At 43.5% G+C, this 23,615-nt stretch overlaps 1 protein-coding gene across 4 annotated transcripts in view; it reads left to right on the forward strand.

Annotated features, from left to right (window-relative positions):
• UBE2G2 (ubiquitin conjugating enzyme E2 G2) overlaps positions 1 to 23,102 on the forward strand; it is a 42,260-nt gene extending 19,158 nt beyond the window's left edge. For 3 of the 4 annotated variants that reach the window (XM_038415136.2, XM_043491698.1, XM_043491696.1), the window contains 5 exons: positions 755 to 790; positions 897 to 942; positions 16,422 to 16,540; positions 18,589 to 18,729; positions 20,769 to 23,102. In XM_038415136.2, coding sequence (XP_038271064.1) covers positions 755 to 790; positions 897 to 942; positions 16,422 to 16,540; positions 18,589 to 18,729; positions 20,769 to 20,881 — 455 coding nt within the window. In that variant the 3' untranslated portion in view covers positions 20,882 to 23,102. The remainder of the gene's footprint in view (positions 1 to 754; positions 791 to 896; positions 943 to 16,421; positions 16,541 to 18,588; positions 18,730 to 20,768) is intronic. The other variant, XM_043491697.1, reaches the window with a different exon arrangement.
• Positions 23,103 to 23,615: the final 513 nt, after the last annotated feature.

A 23,615-nucleotide genomic window follows, 5' to 3' on the forward strand; every position in this document is an offset into this window, starting at 1 on the left:
GAACTGTGTCGTGATGAGGTAAAGGTTTGCTTTAATCAGGCTGTGACTGTCTGGAGACAGGAAAGACTCCTTGACTAGTCAGCCAGTTGTTCAAGGCTGTTCTGTGGTTATTTTTTCTCACATTTCTTAAATTGTACAGATAGGATGTAGTCCTCGGCAGCTGCAGTACAGTATGCAGCTATTCCCATCAAATCTTTCTGCGTCCATTCCTCCTCCTCAGTGTATTCTGGTTTGTGTTTGAGGTGAAGATGTCATCAGTTTTGAATTAAAGCAGTGAGGCCGGGGGCATAAAGTCTTTCCCTGTTCATTGAATTTTGATAACTCTGTGTGCTAATTCAGAATATCCCACCCTGAAAAAGGATGCATGTTTTCTGTGTTTGGGTGGAACAGTGGTTTTTCCCCTTAAAGTTCAAATTGTTTTGTATTGGGCTTTCAGGAAAAGTTTTTAAAGCCAGGTTGACTAGCAAGTCAGTGATTGTGTTAGTTCATGAAGTGGTTTAGTTCTGTGAGCTTGATGTGTTGGTGTTTCTTCTCTGGAAGACTCAACTGATGAAGAGAGTAGACAACCAGTAGGAGGAATCGGAACATTCCCAAGTTTTTCCTGATATCTGATTGGCTGTTACTGCTTGTCAGGAGTTAGCATGCTGAGCTACAGCAATCCAGTTGATAGGTTAAATGTCTTATTCTTTGAATTTTAAGTAATATAAAGAAACTACTATATCAATAACAATCTTCTTTTAATTCTGAATTTTAGAGTTAACTCTGAATCCACCAGAAGGAATAGTAGCAGGTAAGGAGTTGTATAGAACTCATGTGATGTAGGTATGTGTCATTGACTGTTGCTCGTAAAGCAATGATGTATCTTTTTTTTTTTTTTTTTTTTTTTTTTTAAATAGGGCCTATGAATGAAGAAAACTTCTTTGAATGGGAAGCCTTGATCATGTGAGTTGATACTCCTTTGGAGTTAAACTTCATCTTACATTTAACTTTTTGGACTAGCTTGTCATAAAGGAGAGCATTAATACAGAAAATCTGAATTCAGTCTTGTATAGTCTTGTGTAAAAGAGAACTCCATGCAATCTGCTCAGTCTGTATTCAAAGGGGGAAGTTGGGAACCTCTCTGCCATCAGACCATGATCTGGATTTGAAAATAGAACACTTGCACTTGAGTCGTCTTATGCTGATGGTCATATTGTTGAAGGAATAATAAAAGTTTGTGACGCTGGCCCAGTGAAGTAGTGTGCTGGGTGTAGTGGCATACCCCAGGGATCATTGCTGGCACTACATCTACTTAATGTGTATGTAAATAACTTGGAAAACAATGAGTTGCCTGATTTGCAGACTGTGAGAACAGGTAACTAAATTCAACAAAATAGGGACAGATTTTTCACATTATAAGCAGAAGAAGGCAGACAGTTTGCCAATGTTGCATCTGTTTTCCTTTAGTCTCCAAAATTAATTTTCTTTTTGCCCCCTCCAGCACTTAACCAAGGTGCCAGAATGATCTGGCAAGCTCCACATTTACTGTTATGGAGCATACAGGATCCATAGGCATTGTCTGTAGAACATATAGATGCTTACTTAAGGCATGTCTACACTTGCCATTTAAAGCTGAAAAAGTCTCTTTTTTGTACAAAAACTATGGGAGTGTCTACACTTGCCAATGACTTTTTGCAGTGAAACTAAGAAGTTACACCACAAAAAGAAAACCACCTCCACGAGAAGTGTACAGCTCTTACTGGTGATGCTTTTGAGGTGATGTGCAAGTGAAGATGCGTTCTTCCTGTTTACACAGCTTTTAGCTTCTGGAGGATATCCCACAATGCCTAGGTGACCACTCTAGCCAGCAGCTCTGCTACTCTAATGCCTGGTAAACAGACATCCACTCCTTTCCCTGTAAAACCCCCAGGAGCTTTGAAACTCCCCTTCCTGTTTTCTTGGCAAGCGCTCACTTATCTGGCCCGGTGACAATGCCTGCTCCATGGAGCAAACGATCCCCTGCATGGGGCAATGCTGAGCTACTGGAGCTTATCAATGTTTGGGGAAAGGAGGCTGTGCAGGGACCCAGGATGCCCACAAGACCCATTGTCAAAATGGAGAGAGCTGCACTGCATGGGATAGCTGCCCTAGAGTGCAGTGATGGAAGGGCTGCTAATGTAAACACTCTCTGACACCTCAGGAATTAAGTGAGTATACAAACCAGTGCTTTACTTCCACTCATTCCCTATCACTGGTGAAACTTACAGTGTAAAAACTCTGCAAGTGTAGACATACCGTTAGCTTTCTGGGAGGAGCTCAGATAATATAGGGTTAGGCATGATGTAATCAACGCCTTAAACTTCATCCAGAAGTCAGTGGGTAGCCCATGAAGATCACGTGGCACAGATGTAATATGCTGTGTGTGGAAAGCTGCTCTGTAGGCAGGCTGCCTTGTCTGGTAATAGCTGTGGTTTTGGGATGGTATGAAGGTGTAGTCTGTGCAGAGCATGTTGTAATATTCCAGTCTTGAGTTGACAAAGGTATGGTTAGGCATAGTGAGGCCTTGCATCTGAAAGGAAAGGATGCACTTTCTTGCCAATCATGTGAGAGGCTTATAGCTTTTAACTCCCTTGTGGTGTAACTAGGGATGTAAATATCAATTTAAAAAGTTAACCAGTTAAATTATTAAAATTATATCGTTTAACTGGTTAACTGTTAACGGAGGTTTCTCCGGCAGGGCGGCTGGGGCTGGGATCCCACTGGCCTGCCTGCTGCTCCCGGGGCTGCTCCAGCCTGCCAGGGCTGGGGTCCCTCTGGCCCACCGGCCCAACATGGCCAGGGTAAACAGTTAAGGTCCAGTTAATGGTAAGCCTAATGCTTACTGAACCTTTTACATTCCTAAGTGTAACTTCCACAGGGGACCATCTTTGTATGTCTGAAATAAGTTCTAACTCCTGCTGGTGATCTCTCACAAATCAGTCTCAGCTCAAAGTGGATAGTAATCTCTACTTGGGATCTGACTGGTTACACAGGCGCCAAAGAAACCCCTGTTTAGGGCAATGAGCTTCTGGCTCCGAGCCACAAAACAGCTCTCAGAGCTGATCTGTGAAGGGTAAATCTGACCCTCCCAATGACAACCCATACCTCAGTCTATAAGATTCCTCCCAATGCTTCTCAAGGAACAGGAGGTGACTTCCCTTTCCCCTACCTTAATCATAGACAAGAGGGCCAGGTAGCCCTGAATGACAGCGCACCTTGACAGCATTGGAGGAGAGGGTGTATAGCAGGCCACTCGCCCATCTAGACATGGAATGGTAAGATGAGAGCTCTGGACTTCCAGGGAGTGATGTCCCACATGGAGAGTAGTGGTATGAAACTTACCCAAAATGCATCCTTTTTCCAGTGAACTGTGTTCTGGGTTGGTAATAGTGAGGCAGACTCTTCCTAACAAAAAGTTCACACACTCTGAAAGAGTCCGTGTAGAAGTTATACCTTTTGCCAGCATTGCTGGATGCCTTTTAGGTATGTGTAACATCCTCTGGCATTAGGCAGCAGAAATAGCTCCCAGGTGTGCAATATTTCAAACAGTCATGCTTTCCAGTATTGCATGCACACGGGCTGAAAGTTCTCTGACAGTGCAGCTTTTAACTTCCATGTGGCCCCTCTAAAGGGCCAGACAAACTCCCAGATAAACTTCATTCAGCTATAAATAAATGGGTATTAATCCCAAACTGGGATGGGCCTGCACTAGTTATAAAAACTAAGGTGATGGTGCTGAGTGGTGGAATTGTAGGCTCTGCAAGCAACCTGATGCCTATTCACCATCCCTGCCAACCGGCCTTTACAGGGATACACTTACAGCATGACTTAAACTTTAAAAATGTTGAAATTATTGACATCAAATGAAAACGGAATACTGTCTGTTACCATGGTTGTAAGAACTTACCTAGCCTGTTTTGGTGACTGGACCACTTGAGGTCTGCAGCCCATGAAGTGGGTGAAGGTGATATTTTTAATTAAGAATGGGATCTCTGACTTGTTCTGGAAGGAGAAAAATATTGGTTTGAAATGATATAACCAATTAGTACCCCGTCTTAATAAAATTTTGGCCTGGGAAGCAGGCTTGTAAGTTCAAGATTTCTTTGATATCAGTGGGAGGATATTGTGGATCCTCTGCGTCTCTGAAAATAAGATAATTGAATGTCTAAATATGCATTCATTGCCGAACTTTTAGGCATTCGAGTCCAGAAATGTTTACCATGATTCTTTATGCAATGTCTTCTAGTTGGAAATGTGGTAATCGGCATTCTTAGAAGTATGATCTCTGTAGTTGTGAAAGGTGAGCACTCACTAAGTAAAAAGAAAAGGAGTACTTGTGGCACCTTAGAGACTAACAAATTTATTAGAGCATAAGCTTTCGTGAGCTACAGCTCACTTCATCGGATGCATCCGATGAAGTGAGCTGTAGCTCACGAAAGCTTATGCTCTAATAAATTTGTTAGTCTCTAAGGTGCCACAAGTACTCCTTTTCTTTTTGCGAATACAGACTAACACGGCTGCTACTCTGACACTCACTAAGTAGTATTCTTTAAACAGTGTGATGATCTGGTTGACTTTAGAAATCTCCCAGGGTTTGACAAACTCCTTGGAGTGAGGAAGTACTGATAACTCAATTTCTTTCCCAAATAGTGAGAGCTGTCATGGAGGACACACAATGGAGAAACTTGAAAGTGTATGGTTAGGCATAAAATATTTTTGTTTCCCTTGTCACTATAATGCAAATAGCCAGAGGCTTCTTGCTGGCACTGAAAATGAACACCCTTTAAAGTGAAAACTCTCAAATACGTTTAGCTTGTGGTCTTTCTGTCAGTGCAAATTAAGCATTATTACTGTTACATTTATTTGTTTGGCGTGTGATACTAAAATTGCATTTTAACACTTGATAGATTTTGAAGCTGAATTGCAATAAAAGCAGAGATGCAGGTACCTTAGTCCTCAAAACTGTTTGTTATAAATAAAATCTTATAGAAAGTTTTAATTACTTTTAAAATGAAAATTCAATTAGTACTTTATATTTGGATGCAAGCTTCCCCCTGCATTGTGTGCAACCGCAAAATTGCAACTTCGTGCTGATGCTGCATGACATCCAGGAAACTAAATGGACTATGAAGTGCCACTAATTAATCTAGCCCTGTCCAAGAGAGATACAATGCAAAAAGTAAACGAGCAGCATAAATGATGAAATGGCAAACAGGAGGCTTGACATTTTTTCATTTTGACTAATTTAAGGGGCCTTCTGTAGCACACGTGAAGGACCCACCAAGCATAAATACAAGAATTACAGCTGGTTAAAGTAATAGGAAGACGTGTAAGTGGGAACTCTTTTTTCTCTTTTAGGAAGCAAGTTTACACAATGCAGCACTGCTGTAATAGTTAAGTTTAAGATCTTATTGATTTGAACTTCACAAGTAGCTGTTTTTCGGTTCCATAAAGCCATATGTATTTACCTATCCCAGATGATTGTATTAAGAGGTGTCTTTCTAACGCACAAATGTGTATGAAACGGATCAGAGTGCACATTTGTGATGCTATTGTGCCACTCGAATACAGCTGAGTTAATAGAGGTCTGCAGGTTGGATCTTTAGAAAAGGGGTAATTGGGTCATACAACATAGTGATAAATTGTTGCAAAATGTCAAAGGATTTAATCAAAATACTGGATAATATCTTACCACTGTGTGGGGTCCAAGAATTTATTAAGAAGAAAAGGAGTACTTGTGGCATCTTAGAGACTAACAAATTTATTTGAGCATAAGCTTTCGTGAGCTACAGATCACTTCATCGGATGCAACAGACTCCAACCGATGAAGTGAGCTGTAGCTCACAAAAGCTTATGCTCAAATAAATTTGTTAGTCTCTAAGGTGCCACAAGTACTCATTTTCTTTTTGAGAATACAGACTAACACGGCTCCTACTCTGAAACCCAAGAATTTATTGTGCAAGTTCATGAATTTAATATTAACATTTCAGGACCTTTTTAGTATTCTGCCTTATGAACTTCAAAAGCAGTGTACCATGAAAGCTTATGCTTGTGTTAAAGAAACAGCTTAGCCCACCAAAATGATACAGAAGCACTCATTAAGAACTTTGTTAGCCTAAAGATTGCTTTTTTAAAATATAAACAATACAAATTCAAGCCAATTTTTCAAAAATCTGTCTTGAAAAGTAATTAGATCTGTGTTTAGACTTAGAACTTTTGTTTGGAGAAGGGTTTTTTGTATCATGGAATTCCCCTTTATTAGGATCTGATGAGGTGGTGGTTTTTGGTAATTTTCCAGCTGTCACAAATACAAAAGAATCCATTTACAAATGTACAGAAAACAGTGATTATAGAGTTGCCTATCCTCTCATCAGTTTGTCTCACCCTATTTTGGCAGACACCTGGATGACGGTTTTCTCTCCATAGTGTTGCTCCTCCCACCATAAATAGCATCTTATTGATGGACTCCAGAGTTTCTTCTGCTCATGTTGTATATTAAACCAATAGTGCATCTCTTCCACCGTGTACACACAACCCAACAGAAAAATATTTCCATTTATGATGATCAAAATGTAGAGAGCATTTTTCTTATTTTTCCTACTTGAGAACTTAGAGTTTGATTTAAGGATCTTTACTTTGTATATTTTGACATGTGGTGTTGACAGTTTGGGTTTGAATGGTTATAAAGCTTTAACCATTTGAATCTCAGCATCTATTATTATTAAATAATTGTCTGACCCTCCCATAATTTCCAGCAATTGTGATGATATAAATCAGTAAAAATGCTTAAAAATAAACATGTCAAATTTATATTTTAAAAATCAAATTCTGCAAAGTCTTTTTACCCTATAGAGTAATAGGCACTGCTCCCCATATTGTCTTTCTCAGCAGCTTTTCATGCATTTTGATCAGAAAGGGAAATACAATAGAGCATTGAATGCTAGAGCTCTAAGGACCTGTGAACAGTTGCCCGATACCACCGTCTGTGATCTCTGACAGAGAAGAACTGAACTATTCAAGCATTTTAATTTATCAGTAAATCTTCTGAAGGATGGTGTAAGGCTATGTGGTCTCATCTAGCCTCTCTTACAGCTGTTTGTAGTCAGTAATAATGTCCTCTGAGTCCTAAATATCATAAATTTTGTTAGGAAGTTTTAACAGTCAGCACCAGTGATGCTGGACAGAAAATGATCTCTGCTGTTTGGCTGCAGAGACAGCCATCTGAGGACGACTATGGTTGCTTGTGACATTCTATGCCTTGGGGGAGCATACTGTAACCCCCATATTCCTCATTTTCATATAATTGTGCATATGAAGCATGCCTTGCATGGTATCGGGGAAAGGTTATGATCTGCTGAAAGTCACTTCTCTATCCATATATTTGTATCATTAATGCATATGAAGTTATGAGAATTGTGTTGTATGGTGGTCACTAAAACATGCCATAAGTTGAGGAATCAGCCAGATATTCGCTCCCCAGAGGCAACAGCAAGGAAAGTAACCAACGCCTGGGTGGAGTGTCAAACAACCCATCAACAGCCATTGTTCAGCAAGGGAGCTACAATGCAATGACTCCCCTGCATGAGGCCACACCAGGGGAATTGCTCAACCTTGCTTGGAGAGACTCAGCAATGCCCCCCAGACATGCCTGGACTTGTGCTCCCCAAGCACATGGACTGAGGGTATAAAACAGATAGGGTGGACACATACTGGGCCCTTCTCCTGCCCCCACCTTCACTGCAAACAACTAAGACACTGAGAAGAAGACAAGACTACAACAGAGGAGATTGGCCCAGATTTAAGGAGCAAACTTCTTTGTTAAGGAATGCAATATCCAGTGGGTTGAGGAAAACTGCTTAAATCTAGATGTTGCCCAGTCTAATAGAGTCGAGAGTTTAGACTGCATGCTTATATTTTATTTTAGTTTGGTAACCACTGTGACTTTTTGCCTATCAATTAAAATCTATCTTTTGTGGTTAATAAATTTATTTGTTTGTTCTACCTGCAGCAGTGCGTTTGGTTTGAAGTGTGTCAGAGGCTCCCCTTGGGATAACAAGCTGTTACATATCCATTTCTTTGTTAAATTGACGAACTCATATAAGCTTGCAGCGTCCAGCGGGTATAATTTGACGCTGCAAGATGGAGGTTCCCAGAGTTGTCTGGGGCCGGAGACATTGGCGAGTGTCATTCGGTTGCACAATCCAAGGAGTAGCTTATATGCCAGAGGCTGTGTGTGAACAGCCCAGGTGTGGGGGTTCTCACAGCAGAGCAGGGTAAGGCTGGCTCCCAGAGTCAAGGATTGGAGAGACCTAGCAGATCACTGGTCCGGATAACACCAGGAGAATGTCACATTGATAATACCATATTTCTAGAGCTGTGCTTCCCTTAGTTACACTGATGGTGAACAGAGGAAAAATACCCTGTTAAATGGAATGGAAACAGTCATTGCCTCCTTCAGAAAAGCACACCTATAAAACTCCTTGAAAAACGTGATAACTCATCCCGGGCCTCCAGACGCCAATGTTACCTGCTGCCTCATCACTAGCCAAACGTTCCCAAGCGAAGTAATTAACCACGGTACTCTGTTAACATCCTAGCTGCCTCACAGTCAGGGTTCAGACCCAGGCACAGCCCAGAGATGGCTCTGGTGCACTAAAGGACAATCACCTCATAACCATGGGCACTGGACCTCTCTGCTGCCTTTGACCCAATGGACCTGAAGGTGCTACTAACCCCCCTCCCTGACATAGGAGGAGCAGATGGCCCAGCTCTACAGTGGCTCCAGTTGTTCCTCTCCAGCAGAACAGTAGTGGTGGTAACTCTTCCTCCTCTCTGAGGGCCTTTGGGGTACCACAGGACCCAGACTATCCCCGTTTCTCCACTATCTGTGTGAGACTACTGGTGAAGAGAGCGAGATGCCATGGGCTCAGCTGCCTAAAGTGTGGTGATAGCACTCAACTCTAGATCTCATTTTCAAATGATGCAGCTGCTGCCACTACTACTGTGTCAGAATGCCTACATGAAATTAGCTCTTGGATGAAGAGCAGCTGGTGCAAGCTAAATCCAGGCAAGACTAAAGTGATGCTGGTCACAAGGAGGGAAACACTTTTTGAAGAAGTGACCAAGACATTCTCTGTCTTCCATTGAAGGCTCACAGCCACCATTTGTCAAAGAGGTGTAGCCTCAGGGACCTATCTGACTCTGCTAAATCTGGATGACCAGGTACCATCAGTTTCCATGTATACCAGTAGCTTCATCCTTTCCTTCTCGACAAGAACCTGAATGTGGTGTTTCATGCATTTGTCTCCTGCAGGCTGGATTACTATAACTTGTATCTAAATGTGAATACCATGCACAAGTTAGTACATAATGCATCTGCCCACCTTCTCCATGACTCAGGCTGTCATCACATCAAGCACCTGTTCCCATCCCTTCACTGGTTCCTGGTCAGGTCCTGATGCCAGTTTACGGTCCTAATTTTCAATGCAGTTAATGGATCAAGCCCCAGCTACATGAAAGACCAAATTTTGATCTGAGAATCACCATGACAGCTGTTTTCTTCTGGGACAAGGCAGATCACAAAGCTCGGGACCGAGCACAGAGGACTGGGAACAAAGCATTCTCTGGTGAGTGGGTTCCAGCAATGGAACAGTCTTCCAGAGGAATTCAGATGAATCCAGAGTCTGACCATCTTTAGGAAACATTGCAAAGCCTTCCTCTTTGAGAGAGTCTTTCCACCATAAGTAGGCTCACAGCACTCTTCCCCTTTCTATTCCCAAGTCCCTACTCACCAATGGGAGGGGGGAAACCTACATCTAATACATCCCAGAGTGATGTTTGCTGCTTTATTTATTTATTTATTTATTTATTTATTTGCAGGAGTGTTACACTGTTGACTCATATTTAGCTTGTGATCCACTCTGACTCCCAGATCTCTTTCCACAGTACTTCTTCCTCGGCAGTCATTTCCCATTTTGTGTGTGTGCAACTGATTGATTTGTTCCTTCCTAAGTGGAGTACTTTGCATTTGTCCTTATTGAATTTCATCCTATTTACTTCAGACCATTTCTCCAGTTTGTCCAGATCATTTTGAATTTTAATCCTATCCTCCAAAGCATTTACCAAACCCTCCCTGCTTGGTAATCTCTGCAAACTTTATAAGTGTACTCTTTATGCCATTACTGTATCTAAATCATTAATGAAGATATTGAACATAAATGGACCCAGAACCGATCCCTGTAGGACCCCATTTGATATGCCCTTCCAGCTTGTCTGTGAACCTCTGATAACTATTCTCTGGGAATAGCCAGCCAGTTTGAACCCACCTTATTGTAGCTCCATCTAGACTGTATTTCTGTTGTTTATGAGAAGGTCATGCAAAACAGTACCAAAAGCCTTACTAAGATATACCACATCTACTGCCACTACCCTACCCCCATCCACAAGACTTGCTTCCCTGTCAAAGAAAGCTATTAGGTTGGTTTGACATGATCTGTTCTTGACAAATCCATGCTGACTATTACATCTCACCTTATTATTTGCAAGGTATTTGCAAATTGATTGCTTGATTATTTGCTCCATATAATTATTTGTTCCATAGCTGGATCTCCTCAAGCAGGAATGCTTTGTCCAGGGCCTTGTGATTTCCGTTATTCCAGAGGAGCACAGCTTTCTGAGAAAGTTAAAGATGTGAGATTTGCATGATCAAAAGGTAGTTAGTTATTAGCCATGTTTCGGCTCTGTGCAGTATCACAACAGTTTAGCTTGAGAAGTGATGACTTCAAGCTGAAACTACGGGGATGCATGTAGGTGGGCAGAATGTAGTTCCCAATGTGAACTTTGCTGAGGGGAACTCCAGGATTTATGTGTAGCAACACATATTTTGTGATAGTTGGTTTTGCACTTCATTTGAAAGATGCCATTTCCAGCAGCTCCCTAACACCACACTGGAGCATTGGATCCATACTGTACTGACTAGAAGGAAAGAGTACGAGTCACTGTGGTGCCATAATAACTTCTGCATCATCTAGGTTTTTCCTGGAGGTGTCAAACTACTCAACACACCCGACGCTGATTAGCATGGGAAGTCAGACAAGATCATAGAATAAGGTGTTGAAGCTTCAAGTTTTGTGGAGCGCTTTGCGATCCTTTCCGTACCAGTTAGTGGGATTACCAAATAGCTGCTTAACTTTAGTGCTCTTGGCATACTACTTGAATTTAATGGGATGCTGTCAAGTTGTTTAGGTCTAAAATTCACATCCTTCATATGCATTTTGTAGTAGAAAATCCCATCTTGGTTTCGCTTCATGGTTTCCCTTTGAACTTGATCCCCGCAGCAACAAATGACTAAAACAAAAACAATTGGCCTGTTTAACAGAGGTCCTAAAAATGGGGCATATATGATCATGCATTAGCATATCTGAACAGAGAAACCCCCAGAGTTTCCTGTTGCTTTTAAAAGGGAATGTGAGGCACCAGAAACTCCACACACTTTCAGGAGTTTAATACATAAATGTATTTAAACTGTAACCAGAATAAATGTCAGCTCATGGTGTTTATTGCTGAATTGCCCTGACTAAACATGAGGAAGACAAACATGACTGTAGTATAATTTTGATTCTCACTGGCTATTGATGCGTTTCTCTCATTTTACAGTATTCTGAGGAGCAAAAAGCGCAGGTCTAGTGCCTATGTTCATCGTTTTCACTAACCCACCTGTCGAACCTTTCTAAATCCCCATACTTTTGAGGAGCAAGCTTACTCAGTTCTTCTGGCTTGTAGATCTTGAGCTTCCGTCTACAGGCCAACTAAGAGGGCAGGACAGCACCTGGGGGCTATAAAGGACAGGGAGAATCAGGTACAGAAAGATACCCAGTGACTGATATCTCCAGGATCAGAGAGCTGGACCCAGAGGAACTGTGAGAGGGCCAAAGGGAGTGAAGGATGCTCCCTGCTAAATATGCTCCCCAGTGGCAACTTCCACAGCCTTTGTGCCTGGAAAGAGTGGGGATGCACTCAGGGTAGAAGGGCTGGACTGGCTGTCCTGGGATGAGGATAGGAGAGGACTGTACCCGGAAGCCGGGGCCTGGTGGGAGATGCCCAGGCTGTATGTTGCATGTACTGTTTGAACTATGTGGGGGGAATTCTGGACTATGGTTGTGGGACTTCTGTTGTGAATTATGTGCACAGGACTTCTATAATAAATTAACACCACAAGGGCCATCTGCATTAAGAGAGGCTCTTTGGTGGGATTCTGAACGGGGAAACTGAGGCAGATGCATCTGTCATGCCATGGCCTGTCGAAGCAGGGTCACCCTATGACACTTGGTTATTTTGTGAACTAGATGCATGTGATAGAGGACACTTTCACGTGAGCTCTGATGTATGTAATTGCACGCAGCATTGTATATGCCTTGGATACGTTGCAGAACAAAAGTCTGAAAGCTGAGAGGCGTGGGGACTCCATAAACAGTAATTATGCTTCCTGAAGTGTTTAGTATTTTGTCGCAAGTGGTAAGAAGTCCTGACATGTAGTTGATACTGATAGTTCGACTCTTGGTCGGTCAGTTAGGTGAGTCCCCACCTAGTCCCTATCTTTTAAATGATTTTTGAGCTGCTATGTTTGACGTCTCTGTGTGCAGCACAACAGTGTCTTCAAAGAAGCAAAAGCACCATACCTGCTGGCTCTTTTCCCTTGACGTGCAGACACCCAAATCCTGAAACATGCCTTGGAGACAGATTACGTAATTAGCAGGATTTGTGTGGGTATAATTGAACAGAGTGTTACGACCTTCCTAGTAATTTAATGTGCAAGCTTTGATATTCCCCTCCCTCCCAACCCCATGTTTGGTTTTAAGTTTATGGGGAGTGGGATAAGAGCAGGTTAACTCTTTGTGCTCTTTAGAAGAGCTCAGGAAACATGTAATGGAAATCTGAGGTTTCTTACTAGACAAGGGTTTGGGTGCCTGCCTAGTGGTGACTGTAATAGCACAAGGCAGTTGCCATGCTAAAGTGGGAAAGACTTCTGTTGATGCATAGTTATCGCAAGGTGCACAGGCTCCTGCACAAACCCACTGCGTATCAGTGTGCTGACTGGTTACTAGATGAGGCATGGTAGGGGGTAAGAGGAAGGAGAACTGCTGCTGCTCTGGACAGTTTGTTTCTTGTAATGCCTTGTTTCCATCTGCTTCTACCAGCCTACAGGCTGCTGCTATATTGTGGGGGCAGCTCTTACACCTCCCCCAGACTAGACCTGCCAGTGATAGCCCACAGAAGAGCTAGGGCAGAGATTCTCAACCTTTTTCTTTGAGAGGCCTCCACAACACGATAGAAAAACTCCACGGCCCACTTGTGCCACAATAACTGGTTTTCTGCATATAAAAGCCACGGCCGACATTAGAGGGTAGCAAGCAGGGCAATTGCCTGGGGCCCCATGCCACAGGGCCCCCATGAAGCTAAGTTACTCAGGCTTTGGCTTCAGCAAAGGTGGCAAGGCTCAGGACCCTGGGCTTCAGCCCCATGCAGTGGTGCTTCAGCTTTCTGCCCTGGGCCCCAGGGAGTCTAATGCTGGCCCTGCTTGGAGGACCCCCTGAAACCTGATCACGGCCCCCCCAGGGGGCCTCAGATCCCTGAATGAGAACCACTCAGTTAGGGGATGCCAGCAGGACTAGAACTGCCAGTAGGAGAGGAGTGTCCCTGGGGGAAGGGAACAAGGAAGCTGCCTGCCATGTCCATGGGGAACAGGACATGTTGCAGAGCAGCAGTAGGGAAGAGAGGAACAGAATAAAACACTTATTGGGTATATACAGCTGAAATGACCCATTTCCCATTGTGACTTTTTCATGGCTGGAGTTGCTATAGGGATCTTACGTGACACTGAGGGCTAGTTGACACTAGAAGTGCTACAGCAGTGCAGCTGCACCGATGTAGCTGCGCCACTGTAGCAGTCTGGTGAAGATGCTGTATGCCAATGAGAGAGGAGCAGAAGAGTGCGAAGGGCTGGATTTTGAGGTGTCTAGTGTGGATCCATGGCCTCTTCCTCCATGCTGCTCCAGTCACCTGCACCTCCAGCTGCACAGCTTGCTCCCATGCTGTGCTCTCTTTGTGTGCCTCAGGTGGCTGCATGCGTGTGACCTTTCCAAAGGAGTTAACTAGGCTTGTAGGACTAATTACTGCTGACTGTGTCTAGTGCCCTTACTCCTCCGTTTATGGCATAATATTTGGGGCTGTGTACCACCTGCACTGGGTGTTCTTATTCTTTCCCTTTCCCGCAGGCCACCTTTGGGTCGGGTGCTTCCAGATACCTAGGTGGTCTGAAGGGCCCAATGCTGGTTGGATGTTGGTATGGTATTAGTAGCTGGTAATCTTTGGTCTACCATTTTTAAGTTAAGTCAAACTCATCTGCCACCATCTGTGCTGCGTAATGGAAAGCACAAAACTTTGCCCTACCTCTTTTCAATCTATCTGCCTCTTCTATGTCATTCCTGACAGGTGTATGTATCACCTAAAACAAAGTCTCTGTTCTTGGTTTTCTTAGAGCAGTGATCTCTAACCTTTTTACACCCAAGATCACTTTTTGAATTTAAGGGCTACCCAGGATCTACCCCGCCCCTTCCCCAAGGCCACACCCCCCATCGCTCGCTCTCCCCCACCCTCACTCACTTTCACCGGGTTGGGGTTCAGGAGGGTGTGCAAGCTCTGGGCTGGGGCTGAGGGGTTTGCAGTGTGGGAGGGGGCTCTGGGCTGAGCCTGGGACAGGGGGTTGGGGTGCAAGCTCTGGGAGGGAGTTTGGGTGCAGGACAGGGCTGTGGACTGGGGCAGAGTGTTGGGGGGGCAGGAGAGGATGTGGGCTGTGGGAGGGAGTTTGGGTGCAGGAGGAGGCTCCGGGCTGGGGCAGAGTATTGGGATGCAGGAATGGGTATGGGTGTTGGCTCTGGGAGGGGGGTCAGAGCTGGGGGTTGGAGTGCCCTCTCCCGCTGGACAGCACTTATCTCCTGCGGTTCCTGGTTGCGGTGCAGCTTGGCTGCCACTAAGGCATGTTCCCTGCCTACCTCAACCTCACACCACTCCAGGAAAGCGCCAATGCACCCCTGTGGCCCCTTTAACAGGTGTGAGCGGCATGTGGCTCCGCACACTGCTCCTCTCTGCAGTTGGCTGGAAATGGGGAGCTGTGGCCAACAGGAGCTGCGGCCAACAGGAGCTGCGGGGGCAGTGCTTAAAGGCAGGCACAGCATGAGGAGGGAGACCTCTGCCCCTGCGGGGTGGTGCTGGCAGCTTCCAGGAGCGGCGTGGGGCCGGGGCAGGCAGAGAGCCTGTCTTAGCGGCAGCCCCACTGCAAAGCCGGAGATCACAATCGACTGGTTGATGGCCAGTAATCAAATGCCAGCAGTTCTCTGCTTGTAAATATCCTACAATAGCACACCCCAGGGTGTTCATCAGAGAGGAAGGCTCAGGGAACAAACTTCAGTTCCCAGAGTCTACTTGGCTGTCAAAAGCAGTGTGAAGAGGACTTGAAACCTAAGGAGAAATAACTTAACGGTGCCATTTCAATCACTTTTCCCATGCTTGTAATGACTGAGATAGTGGTCTCATGGGGCAAACCATGCTTTGTGTGCCATGGTTGTGAGGAAGGGACCCAGTCATGGGACCAACCCTCACATCTTTGAATGGGAACATTGCAAGCCTGTGTTTCATACTTTGAGGAGACAAGCTCTGAACAGCAATGACTGATGCCGGGAGTTGATATATCACCACCTTTCTCCTGAAATGTAAACTTGAAAACAAATATCAGACTTTTTCAGAACAAGTTTCAACAAGATCTTAGTCATTAGCCACCTTTAAAAGGGGGATATTGGTGGTAATGATAGCCACGCCAGGACAGGAGAAGTCTGTTGTTCAAATAGACATTAGCATGTGTTTCACAAGAATAGTGTCCTGCACATTATAAGTAATTTGCTGCTACTGATGTGCCATCTCCTAAAATGCTTTACTACTTGTATTGCAGTAGCAGCTGGCGGCCCCATTCAGGTTCTGTGCCCTGCTATGCTCAGTGTTATAAACGCACAGTCAGAGAGTCCCTGCCCCTAACCGCTTACAGTCTTTTACAAATAATCATTTTGTTACTCTTAACTGTTGGGAACTTTTTTTTTTCTGTCCCCTACCATAACTGTATTATTTGAATTTTAGTGGAATCCCAAGTGTGTGCATAATATTTTTCTTAACATTTTGACTCTTATTGCAGGAGTACTGATAGGCCAATATACTCTTCTTCCCGATTTCTTTTTGATGTTCACAACATCAAGGTTAAATTGTATTTCTCTGATTAATCCTCTTAATAAATGACTACTGCAGAGAGAGGGACTTACACTGCAGTCAGGTACTTAATTTGATTCATTTGTTTCTAGGGGCCCAGAGGATACCTGTTTTGAGTATGGTGTTTTCCCAGCTATCCTGAGCTTCCCTCTTGATTATCCTCTAAGTCCTCCGAAGATGAGGTTCACATGTGAGATGTTTCATCCAAACAGTAAGTTTGATTCAACAGGTGTTTTTTTTTTTAAAGACTTTATTTTAATACATAATTTTTTAAAGGGGCAACTGTTGTAGGAGGACACCAGGTGTTTCCACAAAGGCTGTTCTCTCTCATTTAACCCCAGATCTGGAGTGTGTGCTGGGAGCTCTCCTAACCAGTGGATAGTTTCTTGTCTTTCTGGAACTGTCTTTTCTCCTAATCTAACTCTCTCTCTTACTGTGCTTTCTTGGTCATGGTATAGCAAGGGTCAGGACTGAAAAGTGAGTCTGTCTTGCATGGGGATCGTTGCAGGAATTCTTGCAGTTATACTACATCTGAATTATCTGATTGTTTTTCTAGCCATACACCACAAGGCATACACTATCTGAATCTGGGGTAGACTCTCTTCTGTGCTGTTCTGTACTTAAATGTTGCTAATGTGAGGAATCTTTTTAAGAGAAGAAAAAGTAGCATCTGCTGAAAAAGACGGGGTTTAATGAGCTTCCTGATGTGACATTGCTGTGAGGCCGGGTGCCTCTGTTCAATATGTGGCACAGCTCAGATTCTTGGATGTGAATTTCAGCCGAGGTTTTTTTAGTCTTTTAGTGTTACTCCAATCTTTTTAACTGTTTGCTGTATCACAACCAAACTGTTTTTATGGGACTCCTCTCTGCAGGTAGGGGTTTAAAAATGTTCTACTGAATAATACTAATGCTTGTGTCCAAAAGCTCATATATTTTAAAAACCTAAAAAGCTATTCCAGAACTCAGTTCTCATTTTCTGAACAGGCTCATGGCGTTCTGCACAAAGCTGTTGGTTACTGCTTTAATTAGTTATTAAAGCAACACAGAAAACATGTGTGAACCTTTTATTATGACTCAAATTATGTGCCTGGACCCATCCTCTGATTCATTAAAGTCTGACAATACTAGAGGGAAAACTCTGGTTGCACCTGCCCTGCATGTTCCCCACCTCTAGTACACAAGCTCTGGAACGTCAACCGCTTTAAGTTCTGGTTGAGATTTAGGTACCTGACATGAAACCTGGATTAAACAAGCCATGGGATTTGTGCAGCTCCTGATCTTCACCTACTCTGCCCTTCCTGTACACTATGGTATATTATTCTGTCAGCAAGAGGGGTAGTTTAATCCACCCAGCTCCCATTGTCCTTGTCTCTGACTGACTGTCAAGGTTCTTAGACCTTGCCTGTCACCATGGGAACTGATCTCCCAGTTGACTCCTGTACAGATGCACCCTTAATGTAATGTAAGGAAAGTTCTGCAAGGAACTGAAGTTTTCACGAAGCCTGAGTGACTTAGCTGTATATATTATATAATATAGGGCTAAAATTTTCTACACTGCTTTGAAAATCCAGCAAGTCAGCATAGCAATGACCAGCAGAGGATGGAGTTCTTGGAGTGTCAGAGTATCTTGTATCCAGTTGCAGGGAGGAGACTAGCAGAGGATTGTGGTGAGATACACTCTTAATATCTCCATCTCTGTTCCAGAAGGAGTATGCTAATGAAACCTGCGGGTGAGAGTAATTTGGAACGGGTGGTGAGGACAGGGCAAAAGGCTGTAGGGGGGGCTAGAAACATGGGCAGAAAATAACGAACTGCGGTTCACTTTGGAAACTACAGGATAATGATTCTCTGGAGGTACAGTAATCCATATTACAGAGTCCCTGGGAGAGAGAAGCTTGGGCACTAGTGATGATGAAAAATGTTTGGCTCTAATTTGCTGCCTATTTTCACTGTAGAGTATTATTTTTTTCTCCTGTGCATGAGATCTGATTTTTACAACCTGCCTCTGTGACCTGGGCTACAATGATGGTAAAGTTAGTTTCTCCCTTCCTAGTTCAGGGAAGATAACAAAACACCCATAACTTGTCCTGTTGCCTTCTGAAGGGAAAGTGTCCCCTTGGGTTCAGGAGCAGCTGTGTGGAGGCAAGGGCTGAGCAAGTCTGATCATCTCTGCACATAAATCATTGCTGGGCTGAGGAGCCCAAAGGGGCAAATGCGTCATTTATAAAAAGCTTTTCATCTCCTCTGCTTCCTCTTCAGTTTACCCAGATGGGAGAGTTTGCATTTCCATTCTGCATGCTCCAGGGGATGACCCCATGGGGTATGAGAGCAGCGCTGAGCGGTGGAGCCCAGTGCAGAGCGTGGAGAAGATCCTCTTGTCAGTGGTCAGCATGTTAGCAGGTAAGGATTAGTGCCTCATCTGGAGTTGCTCAACTAGGATAGCATTTATGAAGCATGGTTAATGTCTTTACTTTGATATTTGTCTTTGTTGGGCAGTCAAAGGTCTCAGACCTTGTTCTGCAACAGCAAGATTTGTCAGTGCCATAACAGCCACCTACTGCTTTATTAATGTATCGGTACCCTCACAATACCTGGACTAGATCAGCAAATTGGTGGCTCCAGGTTTGCATGCAACCTCACACCACTTCTCTCCAGGCTAGTGGCACCGCCATGGAGATCTGTGAGGCCCAGTTACTGCTCTCTGCTATCGTGTGTGAAACCAGGGTTCAGTTTTTGGTTCTCACTCTGATAGGTCACGTCAGTAGTCAGTGTTTCAGGGACAACCCTGTAGCTAATGTAATAATATTTCACACAGACTTCTATCCTGGAGATAAGTTGCCAAAGTTTGGCTATCTAATAACTAGATAAGATAAAAATGTGTATTCCCTTGAATAATTGGTACTGAGTGATAAAAATATAATTTAGGTGCTTAGATGCTGCTATGATGAAGCCTGACTAAGAACCTAGAGAGGTATTCTGGATGTATACGCTCAGGGAAGAAATACTACCGTCGACCATAATCACAGCAATGACCATCAGGATGTAAAATCCAAGGTTTTAGGAACAGAAAACCTGAATGAACAGGATGCAAAGCATTCTACTTGTACCCATTTTTAACATCAAGACTGTTCCCAAATCAGCTCAATTACCAGTTATACATTAAACAACCTTAGGCTTAATACAGTGATGTGTAGGCCTCAAAAGATTTGGGTTGTGCCACCATCTTACCCAGGTTTTCCAATGCTCCAATAGCTGCCTGGACTCTTCCGTCCTTGTGACTTTGTTTCCCTTTTTCCCCTGCCACAAGACACACCTTTGAATATCCTTTGTGTAGCAGAGATTCTGGAAACCTCTTTCCTGGACCCTGGCTGCTGGCAGATTCAAACGATGCGCTCTGAAGTTGTGCCTACCAAAGACTGGAAACTGAAGGCAGCTGGGGCCTAGTGGAGAGGTTGCAAGAGGTATAGGGTCCCACAGTCTGATCCAGGAATGGTGAGAAAGGTCTGGAGGGTCACAGTCTTGGAAGAAGCTAGGTTTGGAGTTTGGTGATCCTTGGGTTAGTGTTTCTGTGCTCTGAACTGGTCAAATCATCTGTAGTTAGATTAATTTGGATCTGAAGTTCATGTACAGTCACAAGAGACTTCATGAGCTTTATTCCCCTCTTGTCATGGAATGGCTCCAATTCCTTTTGACCAAACCATGAAAGCAAACTGGCAGATGCAAGAGATAGAGGCTGGGAGCCAGGACTCCTGGGTTCTATTTTCAGTTGCCATTGTCTGTGTGATCCTTAAGAAGTAATTATGCTCTCCCTTTCACCACTGTTCTTTATTAATTTTGGGTAAGTCTCTGTACCTTAGTTTAGCTGACTGTAAAATGAGTTGCCAACCTCACAGGGGCTTAAATACTGTTTGCAAAGGTCTCAGATTCTTGAGGTTGAAGAAGTGAAGGTTGCTCTAGAAGTGAACATTGTGTGTGTTTCTGTGGCACTCTTCCCCCAGGTGCAGGAGAGGACCTGCAGTGGTGGGGCTGAAGAGAAATCTGGGTTTTCATGAAACTCCAGAACCAGAAAGGGATTTGCCAGGTGTCAGCCTGTAGTGTTAGAAACCTCCACTAATCTTCTGACTGCCTCATTGGTGACAAAATACTATCCTAAGTGCTGAGGTTCAGCTACTAAGAAAGCACCAATACCAATCACTTAAGTTTTCCCCCCCCAAAAAAACCTCTTGCTGAAACGCTCCTCTGTGTTCTGTGAGATATGTGAAACAAGGGGTAGGGTGGGCACTGCATGTTTAGTGGGATTTCCTCTCCAAGGGCCTCTACATTTCCCCCGGTGCAGATGGTCCCAAGCACACTGGAGGATGAATGTGCAGAGGCAGCACTTGAAGAACCAAAGTCCTCGGTGAGTAACCTGCCTATCTGTTGTGTCTTTCTCATTTCAGAACCAAATGATGAAAGTGGAGCCAATGTTGATGCCTCCAAAATGTGGCGGGAGGACAGAGAACAGTTTAACAAAATTGCCAAGCAGATTGTGCAGAAGTCCCTTGGGCTTTAAAAACAAAAAAGAAAAGAACAAAACTGCAGTGTTTTATAATTCTCTCCAGCTGACGGAGAGCAATGCTTAGTGCTGATACCAAAAAGGCAGATTTTGCAAAATTGTTGGCCTGATTCTTCCTCTATATTCTTTTTATTATTTTCCCCCCTTAAAAAGCCTCTGGCTCAGACTAAGACATGTAGCAAGGGGGTACATTATTAGAACTCAAAAATGGAGACAGTCCTATTGCAAAGGCTGTTCAATGCTACCTCATTCTGTTTTACTGAAAACATGGAGACTTTACAAAGCATGAATTTGAGCCTAGCACAGTCTTATACCCATTTTCTGCAATCCACCCCCTGGTCTCACCAAGAAAATGCACAAGTGATTGTGCATTGCCGAGCAGTGGAATCGGTCTTATGCTCCCCAGTCAGTGATTCAGAGCAAAGGTTAGTGAACGAATACTTAAGTAGCTAGATGGTCAGGATATTCATGTTTGCAGGTATTCCCAGAGCTTGTTCCAGAGAAGAGGAGTTTTAGGTGACCTGCTACAACAATCAGCTTTACATTTCTGCGTAACATCGTACCCAAAAATGTGTGCAGAAACGGAGTCATTTTTAATTGTGTGATCTCATTGGGAAATTGGAAACAGCAATGATATTCAACACCAGAGTTCACAAAAAGGTAGCTCAGTGAAAGAGGTCCTAAAACAAGAATACCTTCAGGTTGTTTTAATGTAGGTAGCGATTTTAAAGTTTTTAGCTAAGGCGACTCAAATTCTAGATGGCCATCAGTGGCTGATTCTCATGGATCCAGCTGTCTAGAATAGCCCAATATTTTTGTGTCATGCAGTCAGTCTAAATCTAGCCTTTGAATGTGCTTTTGCAAAGAAGAGATCTCAATGACTGCTTGTAATTACTCCCTAAAAATATTTATTGTAACTTCCAGTTTAAATCAGAGAGGTAGGTCAGGAAATCCAGTCTTTTCCTAAACATTTTGGTCAGCTGTTTGGTTAGGTATCTGCATCCCGAAACGCTAGGTCATCTGTGCTCTGAAAATCGGGGGTGGGGGGGAAATGGGCTCAGCTAGTCCTGCTGGGAAAGTAAAATCTTTCCAAGATATTGTGAGATGATCTGAAACACTGTTCTGCAAATACTTGATAGAGTAATGACTTGAACACTTGTCATGACAGCCCAGATCACTTACACTTCAGGTAGGGAACGTGGATTTTTGACGGTGATCCGATTTAACCCTTACTTTAACAGGAGTTGCTATTTTTAGATGCTAACTTCTCTTGCATACCTAAGTCAGTGCTGGGAGAGATCCTTATCACTGATGCCATCCTCTAGAGGATGGAAGGATGCACGCTTGCAACATTGTTCTACTGACCTCTGTATGGTATGCAGCAGGACAATGAAGAACTTTCAAACTCTACTCATTGTAGTGCCCAGACTGTAAAGCTGGTGTGGGGCACCTTCTGGTGTTCTTGCTTTACAACTGAACCTCTTGTCTAGGCCTGAATCTTCTGTAGGCATTTCCAGCAAATATGCTTCTGCTGCAAGCAATATGCAAGCAATAACATAAGCCCCTGTTGTGTGTGGAATCAAATATTGTTGACTATCTTAAACAGACTAGGATAGGAATGTCTTTTTTTGAATGAAAAGAACCAAGAAATCAAATTATAGGAATAATTACATTATTGAGAGAGCTTTGCTGAAGTATATTGCTCTCATTTCAGTATCTGGTGGCTTGCAGTTCATATTGCATACACACATGTGCTGCATGTCACTCTAGGGTGTCGTCTTTATCCATCACTGAAGAAACTCTGGGCTGGGATAACTTGCTGGATTTACCTCCATTATAGGGAGTAATTCCTATAGGTTTGGAAGAGAGCTAGTTTTGGGGGCAGGAAGATGATGGAGTAGTATTGTACCCAACTAGTATTTGCAAATGTAGATGAAGATGTAGCTTTTGTATGTGGAGTGAAGGCATTTTATGCATTGGATAGATGCAGTGTAGCTTGTGGAGTACCATAGTCACATTAGGAAACAGCTCCCTAAAGGAGGGGGCTGTATGCCTGATTCCAGACAGATTGTGATCAATCAAGAAAGGGACATGGCAGAATTAGTCTTGTTTTAAAAGCAAAATATTTTTATTCATGTGTATTCAAAGATTCATTATCTTTATTTTATGGTGGAACTTAATCTATATATTGAAAATAAAGTGATATTTTCTCCTTTCACAGAAGTATAAGAATGTATTTCTCCTTGGTTGTTTCTTTCAGTAAGTGAAAAGATAGATAGCCAGGAGAGTACAGCTTTGACTTGGGCCCCATGTGGGAAAGGCTATAGTCCACTATCATTAAGCCCACAGGAGAGATCTTCAAAGACACACAGGGGCATAAGAATTGCCAGGTGGGCTCAGACCCAAGGGCCATGACATCCAGTATCCTGTCTGACAGTGAACAGCACAAGCTGTTTTAGAAGAAGGTGCAAGAATCCTGCACTGGGCATGAAGGTCTCCTCCTGATCTCTAATAGCGACAGCTCAGCTTAGGCATAAGGTTTAATGTCCATTCCAGGATTTGTGTTTGCACTTACAACTATGGAAATGGGCAATTCAATGCTCATTTCACATGGACTTTCAGTGGGAATTGGGCATCCAACTCCCAGTTGTCTTTGCAAAATTGCCACATCCCCCTGAATTTGTCCTCTCAAAACGAAAACAGTATTTTTAGTGACATGGAACACTGATTT

Source organism: Dermochelys coriacea, chromosome 9 (assembly GCF_009764565.3).
Source record: "Dermochelys coriacea isolate rDerCor1 chromosome 9, rDerCor1.pri.v4, whole genome shotgun sequence".
Taxonomy (NCBI): domain Eukaryota; kingdom Metazoa; phylum Chordata; order Testudines; family Dermochelyidae; genus Dermochelys; species Dermochelys coriacea.